The 14,182-nt window shown below is 38.2% G+C and overlaps 1 protein-coding gene across 1 annotated transcript; it reads left to right on the top strand.

Annotated features, from left to right (window-relative positions):
- Positions 1 to 6,955: 6,955 nt before the first annotated feature.
- On the top strand, positions 6,956 to 11,930 carry LOC107832307 (gamma carbonic anhydrase-like 2, mitochondrial). The gene is made up of 2 exons (XM_016660123.2): positions 6,956 to 7,460; positions 11,350 to 11,930. Exons 1-2 carry the CDS (start codon positions 7,079 to 7,081, stop codon positions 11,724 to 11,726), a joined length of 759 nt encoding a protein of 252 aa, XP_016515609.2. The 5' UTR covers positions 6,956 to 7,078; the 3' UTR covers positions 11,727 to 11,930.
- Positions 11,931 to 14,182: the final 2,252 nt, after the last annotated feature.

Consider the following 14,182-nt stretch of genomic DNA (forward strand, 5'->3'; position numbering starts at 1 on the left):
ATCAAAATACGAACGGTGCCCCTCTGTAACAAATCAAAAGCATACCTGTATGACATTATCTGGCGCAGTGGCCTCAAGCTTACTATACAAAACACATCAACGGTTCGGGCCTTCCCCTCTTGGGCGCCCTCTACTCGACTGAATACTCCGCTGTGACACATCTGTCCGGAGTCTAGAATAATCTCTCACACTGTGGCTGGTATCTCCACACTCGAAGCAACCTCTCTACTAATGTGGCTGTGGGAACTGTGCGGTACGGGTACTCTGAGACCCATGAGCACCTGTAGCACTGTGCGAAGCCTGAAGTGCAAACTGAATTAGCTGACCCACAAAACCTCTACCATGTCGTACCCTGCCTCCAAAATAAGGACCAGTAGATCTCTCCGGTCTACGAGGCCTCCTCACCTCCCTGTCCTCTCTCTCCTGATCTCGCCTGTACTCTCTCTCGTGGTCTCGACTATCTTCTCTCTGCCGGTCCCACATGCCATCTACTCGGCGGGCGATCCCTACCACCTGCTGAAATGAAATATCTGACTCTAACTCCTGAGCCATGCTGAACCGAATATCATGTCTGAGTCCCTCAATGAATCTACGGACACGCTCTCTAACTGTGGTGACCAAAGCAGGTGCATGCCTGGCCAAATCACTGAATCTCACGGCATACTCTAACACTGACATAGTACCCTGGCGCAGTTGCTCAAACTCCGCGCGCCATGCATCTCGAAGGGACTGAGGTACAAACTCTCTCAGGAACATCTCTGAAAACTGAACCCATGTAAGTGAAGCTAACTCGGCCGGGCTACCCAACTCATATGCCCGCCACCACTGGTAGGCCACTCCCCTAAGCTGGAACGTAGTAAAAGCAACCCCGCTCGTCTCCACAATACCCATAGTACGGAGAATGCGGTGACACTCCTCCAGAAAACCCTGTGCACTCTCTGAAGCCAAACCACTAAATGTAGGAGGGTCATATTTCTTGAACCTTGCAAGTCTAAGCTGCTCTTCCTCAGATGCTGCTGCCCTGACCACGGGCTGAACTGGAACCACAGGCTGTGTCGCCACGACACCTGGAACCTGCCCAACATGAACTCGCTGCACTGGGGTGTGGGCTGCGGGAGTCTGGGTTCCTCCCCCGGTATGTGAAGTAGCTGGTACAACCGGAATCAACCCCGCCCGAGCCAATGCACCAAACATACTCAGGAACTGTGCTAAGGTCTCCTGAAGTCCGGGGATAACAACAGGCGCCTCCGGTACCTGCTCCCCAACTGGAACTACTGACGTCTCCTCAACTGCTGCTCTGGTAGGTGCTCTAGCTGCGACACGTACTCCTCGTCAACCTTTGCCTCTGCCTCTGCCTCTAGCGATACCTGCTCCGGGAGCAGCGTCGTCAATAACTGCAGCTCGTGTCCTCACCATCTGTGAGAGAATGGAATGATAAAAGTTTAAACTCTAAGATCAATAAGCTCGCACGATAGGAATGAAAGAAGTGCAATTGTCCTAATAGTTCCGTAGCCTCTCGAAGATAAGTACAGACGTCTCCGTACCGACCCGCAAGACTTTACTAAACTCGCTTATGACTCGTAGCACCTATGAACCTAAAGCTCTGATACCAACTTGTCACGACCCAATTTTCCCTCTGTTGGGTATCGTGATGGCACCTAGTCTTAGGGACTAGGTAAGCCTAACAATAATTAAAACAACAACATTATTTATATAGAATCTCTTAAAATTCCCAAAACCGGTAGTACAAGTCATAAGCTCTATAGAGTGTTTGCTAGAAAACTTCTAAATATAACTGTCCTAAAATAAGAATAAACAGTGTAAAACAAAAACTGGAAGGTGACTCTGAAGCCTGCGAACGCAGCAACAGGTTTACCTTGAGTCTCCACAGCAACAGTCCACACAGCTAGCTAACGAACAAGTACCTGGATCTGCAAAAAATGTGCAGAAGAGTAGCATGAGAACACCACAGCGGTGCCCAGTAAGTATCAAGACTAACCTCGGTGGAGTAGTAACGAGGAACAGTCAAGACACCCACTGGTCTAATAAACTGAACAGATATAAGTACATGAATAACAGAAGTATGATGTCTACATAAAGATTATGCAATATGGCTCACAATATAGTAATGGCATTAAAGCAAGAAACAACAAGTATCAACGGAATATCATGAAAATGACGCAGACAAAGTGAATGGAACACAACCTAAATCCGGAATCACGAATACAACAAGGACAAGTAATAACTCAGTAATTACAACTGCTTTTACACCAAGTTTTAGTCAACAACTCCACGAGGTACCGAACCTCGGACAAATCACAACTCACGGGTCCCAATACCTGAACTCTAACACTTAGCATCATGTGCCATCATAACATCTCATAACCGCACTGATGACTCACGTGCCAATAGAGCCATTCTCACATAGAAGGCAAGTAAACAAGGGTGAGAATCTATGCTCAACAATATCAAGAACACCTCTTATCTGATAAGAGTGCTTAACTACGTGTATGCTTGTGCAAGTGTCCTACCATAGTCCATATCAGCAAATAAGCATAAGGAAAAAGAACGGACAACACGTAGAATATTTTCTCACAGCTTTCACAAGATAAAGCTCACATAGGTATGTATACCACTTCACAAATATCAACAACAAGAATGCCCCCAGGCGACAAATCATCACAAATCAATCCCTAACACAGCCCACCTTGTCTCGCCACGTGTGCAATAGTAACATAAATGCCCGCCTTGTCTCGCCACACGTGCATAATAATATTCCCACCTTGTCTCGCCACATGCGCAACCCACACATATATATATATATATATTGTCACGCCGCATATGCAAATATCAATAGTAACAATAGCACGGAAGAAACCTCGTGCCACCCCATAACAACAACCGCGAAGTAGAAACCTCGTGCATCACAATAATAACAACCGCACGGCAGAAACCTCGTGCATCACCACAACAAATACAACAACAATGGCAACAATACAAAGTACGACAAGTAAATCAACTCAAGAACTTTTAAATCACAGGAAAATATGGGACCAAATCACAAGGAATAACCACAGTCTGAAATGCTAGGCGTAAAGCGAATAACTCAACAAAGGAAAAACTAAGGTGTAGCAACGAATCCCACAATATACACTTCATCAACAGTGAAGCTAACACGAATCCAATAATGCCAAATAAAACAAGTCGACTAAGATATAGGATATCTAAACTTCTTTTAAGGTTGAGAAAATTACGAAGGATTTTCAACAATTTAATTAAGGATAAGCAGCGAAAAGATAATCATAACCTCAATTAAGACTAAACAAATTATAAGATGATATAATAATAATTTCAAATAAAGATAAGCAGTTATGAAAAGATAGCATGACAATAGAGGAGGTAAAAAAAATCTTCAGTTAAGTCAAATAAGAGTCCAATAGGCAATAAGAGTGAATCCTGAAAGAAATTATTTCTAATTAAAGCATGTAGAGGTAAAACTAGTAAATAGGAACTTAATCATATCAAGAACAACTTCATACTCAGTGAATATAAGGACCTAAGAATCCTAAAAGGCCAACTTTTCACAAATAAGTCCGAGCACGCACTCGTCACCTCGCGTGCATGGACTATAAATCAACATAGAAGACTCAAATCCTAAGGGGAAAATCCCCCACACAAGGTTAGGCCAGATACTTACCTCGAACCAAGCTCAAACAGTCCGTAAGAATGTCCTTTCCTCAATTATCCGACTCCGAATGCCCCAAATCTAGCCAAACACAATTGCATAACATGAATACAACAATAATAAACTTATCTAATCAATGAAATCAATATTTAATAAAAATTCCGAAATTCGCCCTAAAAAGTCGATCCGGGCCCACGTCTCGAAATCGGGTAAAAGTCACAAAATACGAACACCCATTCACTCGCGAGTTCACTCGTACCAAAATTATCCAAATCCAATGTCTAAATCCCAATCAAAACTCAAAACTCTTAGTTGAAGAACTTCTTCCCATTTTTCCTAAATTTTCAATCCAAACCCGAAATTAAATGGAGAAAACAATTATGGATTAATGGAAAACAACCAAAAACGAATTAGGAATCATTACCCCAACGTTTCCTCTGAAAAACCCTCGAAAAATCGCCAAATTCCGAGCTCTCAAGTCCAAAAACGAAGAATGAAACCAAACCCTCGGATTTCTTTTTTCTGCCCAGGCGTGACCGCATCTGCGCGACCGCAAGTGCGCGTGTCCAACCTCACCTGCGCTTCCTCTCGCTTCTGCGGAGCCGCTGATACGCACAATTTCTCTGCACCTGCGGAGACTGTCAAGTCTAGCTCTTCTCGCACCTGCGCCTCAATCTTCGCATCTTCGGGCATCACAGATGCGGAATTTTTCTCGCACCTGCGGCCCCCTGGCACTCCTCCATTTTTCCTCTTCTGCACTTGCCTCTCCGCACGTGCGCTCTCGCACCTGCGGTCTCTTCTTCGCAGGTATGGAAATACCAGAAGCCTGAAGACTTAGCAGTAACACAAATCAAACTTTTAATCCGTTAAGCACCTGAAACTCACCCGAGGCCTCCGGGACCTCAACCAAACATACCAACCAATCCTAATACACCATACAAACTTAGTCGAGCCTTAAAGTCACATCAAACAACGTCGAAACCATGAATCGCACCATTAATCAAACTTATAAATTTCAAATCTTTCAACTTCTAAAACTCGTGCCGAAACCTATCAAATCAATCCGGAATGACGTCAAATTTTGCAGGCAAGTCCCAAATAACATAACGGAGTTGTTCCAACTCTCGGAATCGCTTTCCGATCTCGATATCAAAAAGTCCACTTCCGATCCAAATCTCCAAAAATTCAACTTTCGTCATTTCAAGCCTAAATCGGCTACACACCTCGGATTTACAGTCCGGACACGCTCCTAAGTCCAAAATCACCCAACGGAGCTAATGAAACCGACAGAACTCCATTCCGGAGTCATCTTCACATAGTTCCGACTACAATCAAAATTCTAAGACTTAAGCTCCCGTTTTAGGGACTAAGTGTCCCAAATCACTATGAATCATCCGGTATTGAATTCAACTACGCACGCAAGTCAATACACATAATATGAAGCTGCTCAGGGTCTTATGCCACCGAACGAGACTTAAGTTCTCAAAACGACCGGCCGGGTCGTTACAATTAAAAAGATAATTATTATTGAAATATATATTAAGTTTTAAAAATTGAAATTTCAAAATAGAAATATTTTTTGAAAGATAATATCATACAAAATAAGAGTTCAAGTCGTAGTATATGAGTCATGTCATAATCAAAGAATCGTTTATATTTTTTCGAATTGTTTGTTGACACAGACAAAGTTAGGGAAAACCTCTGAATTTATTTCAATATTGAACCTTGGACATATAAGAGTTCCGAATCTTGTTAACCTTTGTGCTTTGCCATAAATATGAGTTATTATTTCGCTTTGTGGCTATTTTTAGGTTCCAATGACAATAGTGCTAAAATAAAATTATCACTACGAGATTTAAAAAAATATTAGTCTTTTTTATGTAGTGTTTCTTAATTAATATCTAACGATTACCTATAATTATTTAGAAGGTTTAAATTTTAAGATTATTTACATATAATTCAAATAACTCAGATATTTAACATGATTAATGTCAAATATCAAAATTGAGTCATACTGAAAAAAATAATTCACTGGCTAAAGAATTTTTTAAATTTTTAGATAGCCATCTAAAATGAGTTTTGAATTAAGGATAATATTTTCACTTACATTATTATAAAAATAATTATTATTGAAAATTAAAGTTTTAGAAACTGAAATTTTTAAAAAGAAATATTTTTTAAGAGATATCAACACACCAAATAAGAGTTCAAGTAATAGTAACAGAGTCAAGTCGTATCCAAAAAGTCATTCATAGTCTCAACATTTGATTGTTTTGCCATAAATATGAGTTATTATTTTACTTTCTGACTATTTTTAGGATCCAATGACACCGGCGAGAATGATATCAAAAAAAATATATAGAAGAAATGATTAAATTTTTTCATGTAGTATTTTTATTAATATTCAATGATTATCTATATTTACCGAGAAAGTTTAAATTTTAAGTTATTTACATATAATCCAAATAACTTAAATATTTGACATGATTAGTGTTCGCGCATCCGCGCGAGTGCTAATACTAGTTGAGAAGAAAATAACAAGGAGAAAAGCCTTGATGATCTAATGAAATTAGAATTATATGGGATTTACTTCCACCCTTCATCTCGTGGCATAAGAAAATAAAAGAGATTATAGTCATCACTAGGGGTGGCAATTTGAGCTCAAACCCATTTGATCCGTTCAAGCCGCTCAAGGTTGGGTTGGCCATTGACCCTCCCTTTGTTGAACTCAGCCCACTTTGACCCAACCCATTTTAGCTTATCTAAAGTTGGGCTAATTTTTAGCTCAAATTGATCAATGAGTAACTTTGTTAAAATATCTTAAAAATTATTTCTTTTGTTTAATATATTATATATGACCAAAGTCTTATTTGATAATTAAATAATTAATTAAAAAATAATACATATTAATTAAAGCTTGTTAAGAGTTGCGCGAGTTGGACAATGACCTAATTTTTAGCCCAACTTAACCCAATCAATCTCAACTCAAGTTACTTTTGGACGGATCATTTATTGACTCAGCAATTTTGACTCGCTTAAAATCAATCCAGCCCGCCCATTTGACACTCCATCGTGTATAGTAATGAAAATTATGAAATTATAGATAAAATTGAATGCGCACAAGAAATAAATAAAGGCACCTATAATGTAATTATGAACCTTTAAAGGAGCTCATACAACTATCAGAAACTTTTTGAGCCTAAATGGAAATATTCTTTCTTTCTGAACTCCAATTTCTATTTCACGCTTTTCCTCTAAGTCCCCCAAAAGAAAACGAAAATCACCTCCAAGTCCACGACCCTATTGCTTCATTTCATTTCTCATCCATTCTCGAGCTCGCAAAATCCCTTTCTCTCAAGTCTCACACACACAGAAGCTGCTCCAAAATCTGAAATGGCGACACTAGGTAGGTTATCGAGAAGAGTCATAGTAACAATTCTCTCCGGCCACCTCCGCTGCCACCAGAATCACAATCTCATCCGCCGCTCGCTGGCGACGGAGGCTCAGGCGGCAATAAAGGAATCTCCGGATCGAGTGAAGTGGGACTACAGAGGACAGAGGAAGATCATTCCACTTGGCCAGTGGGCCCCGAAAGTCGCCGTCGATGCCTACGTGGCACCGAATGTGGTCCTTGCTGGTCAGGTGACAGTATACGACGGCGCGTCCGTTTGGAACGGCGCCGTCCTTCGAGGAGATCTCAATAAGATTACAATAGGGTTCTGCTCTAGCATTCAGGAAAAGTGTGTGGTTCACGCTGCTTGGTCTTCTCCTACAGGTAAATTTACGCTATTTGTCGATAAGATTTGAGTTTATATTTCATCACAATGAGCTTATTATGCTGATTAAATTGATGTCTTATTTCCAATTTATTTGAAATTTTGTTTATTTTACGGAATTTCAGTATTTCATTGCTTAGGTGAAGTTAATCTGTTGGATATTGATAGTTGAGTTACATGTTTTGCGAGAAAATTAGTAGTGTGTAAAGGTACTTTAACTATGTTGCTGAGAACAAATTGTATTTAGAAGGATTTTGGAACTTAGTGAGGAATGTTGCCTTTGAGTCTGAATGATGTTTCATGTTCTAAAGTCAAATGTCTACGTGAACTTATGGAATCTGGAAACCTTGTTGAATGTTCATTGATTAGGACCTTACAATCGAAGCAGTCCATCCTGTCGGAAGCTTTCCAAAACATAGAAAGCTTGTAAGTCAAGTGAACAATTGAATCATAGTTTTGGTAGTTGGTTCAATTAGGGACAAGTGTTGCACTCTTTATCTATCTTGTCTTTTCCACAAAAGAGGGGAACTTCCCTGAAATAAAACTGACCAGACAACGCGGTGCAACTGATATTTCTAATGCACAAAAAGTATACTGTAGATCCCAAAGTATGCTAATTGCAGCAAGACAACATAAGCCCCTATATCCAATGTTTTGAAGTGAAACTGAAAATTTTCAAGGGTTCGGGGCTCTAAGCAAGAAGTGAGAAGCAAAATGTACACGTTATTGAAGTGAAGTGGTTTCCAAAATGAAGGAGGATTAGGGGAAGAAGGTCGTTACAGGAAATGTAACTTCGATGCTCTAGAAAATTGAAGACGTGCTCTAGTGGGATGCCATTTATGTGCTGGAGGATAAGGTCATCGCAGTAAAGTTCTAGAGAAAATGCAACTTCAAATAACTAAGAAGAGGAGTAGGAGAGGCCGGTTTTGAAGCCCTAGTTTTGGTAATATTTAGTCGGATTTTTTATTTCTTTTTGCTTCTGATGCAAGTGCTAGATAACACAGAAGTGCACATGTCTTGCTCTGTTGTTATCGCTTCAGCCCTAATAGCAGTTTAATCTCACTTTGCCTCACTTCGACTCTCAGAATCAAGCGGGCCTTGACTTTGAATGAGAACACAACTTTCTTAGTGATTTACAATGTTGAATAGAAAAATCCTCAGGAAAATAAGGAAACTATCATTAAGAACTATTGATTGCTTGTTGCTTTTCACAAGATCAGCATATTACTAGCGGGAAGTGAGTCATTATGAATACATATACAGAAGTAAGCGAAGTTCAGTGTTTAAGCAGGAACACGATCTAAAATGTGGGACGGTAAATGCTCTCGAAAGCGTGTTTGTCATATATATTCTACAATGATAAGTTATTTTGACAAAAAATATGGTTGGAAATTAGGATTTTTTTGTTTACACCTATAAAAATGTTTCTCTAAATGTTATGCCAAAACAGTAAGCATATATATTAGTGGTGTCTGGACAAGCTTACGCGCACCTCGACTAATTCCACAGGATATCTGCCACCTCCCATCAGGTATCCCCAAGGCTTGGACGGATTGGAAGAAATCACCTAGTGCTTTTGCCTCTGTTGAAATTTGAACCTGAGACCTCAAGATTCTCAACCCACTTCATTGACCACTAGGTCACACCCTTGGGTGGATCACTAATATATTTTTACCTTGGCAGTAGTTGATTTTAATTTGCTTATTAAGTCTCAGTTGCCTGCTCATGGGCTTCAATATGAGGGATTTGTAGAATTTGTGAAGGGGTTATGGAAACTTTAGAAAGACCTCGAATAGATCTGACCTAAGAATTGTGGAAGTCAAAATGGTTAATTACATAAACTTTGATTCAGGTTTTAGCATGCTATACCTATAGCCACCTGCTGCCTGAAACATTGTAACCTCTCTCTTTTCAGGACTTTGTCTAGCGACTATGTTTCAATCCACAAGCAGACAGATTTGCCTTTCGATAAAATACTTCTTTTTTATTTGGGTAACAAACAAATACATTTTCTTAGTATTTGCTTATGAATTTAATCCTTCCATGACGTTTTATCTCTTCTAACTGAATCCACTGTTCTCTAAAAAGAAGAAATAATAATTAAGCAAGCAATGAATAGCCTTCTTAGGTTCAAATCACAGTGGGCGCAAAAAGTACCCGATGATTTCTTCCTATCTACCTAAACATTACCGGGACAAAGTTACCCGGTACTTGCGCTGGTGGGAAGTAGCAGGTACCCGGTGAAACGGTCGAGGTGGGCGTAAGCTGGTATGGACACCATCATCATTCTAAAAGAAAAAGAAATTAATCAATCAATTGCATCTCAAGTCCAAAGTCCAAACTATTTGGGTTGGTTGATGAACTCTCTACATCCATTCTGTTCTAATTGAGCTCGTTTCATTCCAATACTAGTAATTATTTTATCTTGTAAGGTAAATTAGAGTTCTCCAAAAATAGAGCTTATGTAAATCTCACGCTTATCTTTATGTTTACATAGAAGTGTTCCTTACCCAAAAAAAAGTGTACTTAGAAGTGTATAGCCAGACTAAAAAGACTGATGACAAATACTGAACCTAATGTGAATGTGATGACAGTAACTAATCTGTAATCCTGTCTAGTTGGTCAAAAATATAAAGAAATGTAAATCTCAAACATATAATTATGAAGAAACAAGTAATAGTCAAGCTGAGAAGAAAGAGAAATAAAGACTGAGCAATTCCATGGGGAAAGATCCCATATGGTGAGTTGCAAACTGCAAAGGGAAGAGAAAGACGACCTAAGACTCTTTGGTAGGAGGAAAAAGTATGACTATGAGGTAAAGAGGGTCTAAGGCTCTTTGCTAGAAAAAATAAGAGGTAGCCATGAAGGAGATTGTAGTGGCTTGGAGGAAGGAGAATTTAAATAACAAATTATAAAATATAGGGACGTCTGATTCAAATTCTAGGTAAAGATTATTGTTTTTCTAGTTTTTTATCGGTGATTATTGTTTTTCTATTAAAAAAACATAAAAGAAGAAGAATCCGATTTTTGGCATACGCAATTCAGTTTATTATGTGGTAGGTGGGTGGGGGCTGTGGGATGCTGTATCCTCACAGGGGGTAACATAACTTATGCAGACATGCCTCTCATATTCATGTTTTATGCTGCTGGTTGATGTAATGAGTAACCACTGAAATCTTGGCACTGCTGCATAGTTCATCCTACTATAGAATAAAACTGAAGAAAATGACTGCTGCCTCTCACTGTAACATTGAAATGACAAAACTACCCAAAGAATTATAAAGAAATGACAGCAACAACAGTGTGTTTGAATGACGTATCACATTTTCTGTTAGCAACTTAAATAATATCTGAAAGAATGCAGTATTGAAGTTCGGACTTTGGTCTTCCCCTTGAAGGCAGATCCAAATTTTCTTGGGATTTTGCTGATTATGTTCTTATACAACTGCTACGTTATTTAAAACTTGAAACAGTTATCACGTTCTTAATGTTATGTGGTTTAGAATTGATTTAACACTTTAAAGGACCAATTTTAGTTTATGCCTGGTAAGTTATCAAAGAGGTTATGGATTTGCTATGAAGTTTGATGAAAATATTTAGGGATAGGAAGAATGATCTTCAGATGATATTCAGTGACCTAGAGAATCCATATGATTAGAGTGTCGAGAGAAGTCCTTTACTAGGTATTTCTTGGAGCATTCTGAGGTGACCAAACCTCTATCAGTCCTATCCTCAAGTAGGTTGATTTCTTTTTCCTAGTCCAACTAAGATTTGCAGCTAAGCAGAATGATATATTATCTATCTTTATCTGTTCCTAGCCGATCAAGGTGCATTTTCTTTGGAAAATACTTGTATGTGACACTTCAATTTTTGCTGTTCGTTTAACAGGGCTGCCAGCAGAAACATTAGTAGACAGGTATGTTACAGTTGGTGCATACAGTCTGTTGCGATCCTGCACAATTGAGCCTGAATGCATTATTGGCCAGCACTCTATCCTTATGGAAGGTTCATTGGTGGAGACTAACTCTATTCTTGAAGCTGGGTCGGTGCTCCCACCTGGGAGGAGGATTCCAAGTGGTGAACTCTGGGCAGGGAATCCCGCAAGGTTTGTCAGGACCTTGACCCATGAAGAGATAAAAGAGATACCAAGGCTTTCTACTGCAATAAATGATCTGGCCAATGCTCACCACTCAGAATTTCTGCCTTACTCCACCGTATATTTGGAAGTTGAGAAGCTTAAGAAGTCTTTTGGAATTTCAATTTAGAATTTTTGTTTGATTGATTGTGCTTGTTGGGAGGTTTTCTTCGGAGAAATAAGAAAATTGTAAGACTCTTTAAGTGAAACTTAAGAGTCTCTTGTTTTTCATGTGATTCTACAATCCGATAAGTGAATGTTTGTTCTCTGTTCAAGGATTTTCTTCTGACACTCGGATGTATTTGGTCATCAATACATGTTATGCTTTCCAGAAGCCTGTATATGCTTTGACTTTTCCTGTACCAAATTAGATGAAGAGCTATAGCCACATCAGTGTGTAAAGTCCTCTGGGCTGCTCTGGTAATAGCATCGGACCTTGAATGGCCTCATGAGCGAGTCGTGAGCATTGTGGTTTTGCGTGTAAGCATAAGAAGTTCAATCTGTCGATTGTTCTCCAAATTTGGAGGGGAAGGAATATGAAATGTAGTAATATATGATTTTTACAAGTCGAAATCTATTTTTCGGGTATCTTGTATTGATCTACTTGTGTGAATGGTCATTTTTTCTCTACTGATGATGCTTAAGATTTGTCTCGAAGTGTTACTAGGCATTACTTTTTGACGAAATGCTAGCAAATTAACATCATCGGATTTTAAATTAGCACGATCTAATTCACAAATTTCACCCAACTCCTCTAACATTACTATATTTTTTACAGTAGTAGGATTACTAAAATAATTAAGTGATCATCAGATGGAAGCCGGCAGAGGCAATGTGCCTTTTATTCCAAGTTCAAGACCATAGAAAAAACGCTTGTGAATGTGCAAGGGTCAAATACCATCTTTTCCAATTAATTTCTTTGGGCCACATTTGTTGCAGGTGGATACGAGTTCTGCACAGAAAGGGACAAAAGAATTAGGTGAGCATATTTATTCTTATTTTTTTGTTTAAAAGGTTAGGGAATCATTAGTTTCTCTATGTCTTTTTAGCCCATATAATCACCAATCAGAAAAAGAATTCCAATGATTATATATAGAACAGGCCATCAACTAGATATTCTTGCTAGTATAATAGGTCGTACGAACTAATAATTGTGAAGCAATTAAACAATTTGCTTCCACATTTCTTGTTGAGTTGTTATGTACAGCCAACGAACACTACCAGATCCAATGTGATCCTTGTTTGGTTATCTTAAAGTCTACATTTTCAATAGCATTGTACAAGGGATACGATAATATTTTATATCAATGTTGGTGATTGAATTCCATTTTATATGCAACAATTGAACAAGTCTACAGATAAGGCTAAAGTAGAGAGAATATGGTAAAAATAGAACGGGCTAGTCAGTTTTCGGACTGGTAATTGAAAAATAGTCAGCGTTTGCAAAGTCATTAAAAAATAGCCACTATTTTGCTGCAACACGGAAAGTTCCAGTATAATATACTAGAGATTGGAGCACCCGTATATGAACTTCCAGCATATTATGCTGGACCAGTATATTATGCTGAAAGTTCACATGTAAAAAATTCGAACTCCAGTATATTATGCTAGAATATTTTCCGGATTTTGAACAGTGTTTTCGTTCAGATTTATCTTTACATGAAAAGTGGCTAAATTTCGATTACTTTTGAAACTGTGGGTATTTTTCAATTATCACTTGTAAATCTGGTTATTTTTTAATTTCACCACAATTGTTTTTTGGGGGTAAAATCTAAGGTAAAATAGAATAAGAGATTAGTCATATTCCTTTTCCTTTATTCGAAAACGTGATTCCACCACTGTTTAAACCATATTTGTGAGTGTGGTTATACAGAATTTAGGGAGAGAAAAAAATACATATTTAAGCAAAATATACGATCTATTATAATGACATAATGGTGATGGCGTATTGACAACTATGAAAAAGCACATTTATAAATGAAAATTAGGTTAGGTTAGCAACAAGTTGACAAATGATTAAAAAGCAATCTTTGTAAATGCAAACAGAAATATAATTGAGGGAGAGGGAACCTATTTTTGTGACATTTTAGGTGTTTATCATCAACCACTACGTATGTCGTGGAAAGCTCATTTGACTTAATCTTATGTTTTTTTTACTATAAATTCCAATAATACTATTTTTCTTTCTTATTAGTTATTCCCTTTTCTCCTCTCTAAATTAGGGTTCCATCATTTTCTACCATAAACATGCCGGCTATTAGAAATATTGCAACAACAAGCTCTTAGTTTTTGATGATCTACAACATATGAAGTGGAAAGGTAAATTAAAAATCTCTTATTCTTTTTTATTTTTCTCTTTGTATTTAGCAGCATATGTAAAGCTTGTAGAATGATGTTGGAATGACTCAATCAAATCAAATTCCCCAAACATTTTGTGTCATTTAATTTGATTGAGCCGTGCCAATATCATCTTAGCCTCTTCTACCCTTTTTGTTATCTTTTCTTTCCATTTCTTTGACAAAAATGGTGAAGCTTATGCTGATCCTGATCAAGTAAAAAGATAATGTTTTGTTTACATATATTGTC

The sequence above is a fragment of the Nicotiana tabacum genome, chromosome 4 (assembly GCF_000715075.1).
Source record: "Nicotiana tabacum cultivar K326 chromosome 4, ASM71507v2, whole genome shotgun sequence".
Lineage (NCBI taxonomy): Eukaryota > Viridiplantae > Streptophyta > Magnoliopsida > Solanales > Solanaceae > Nicotiana > Nicotiana tabacum.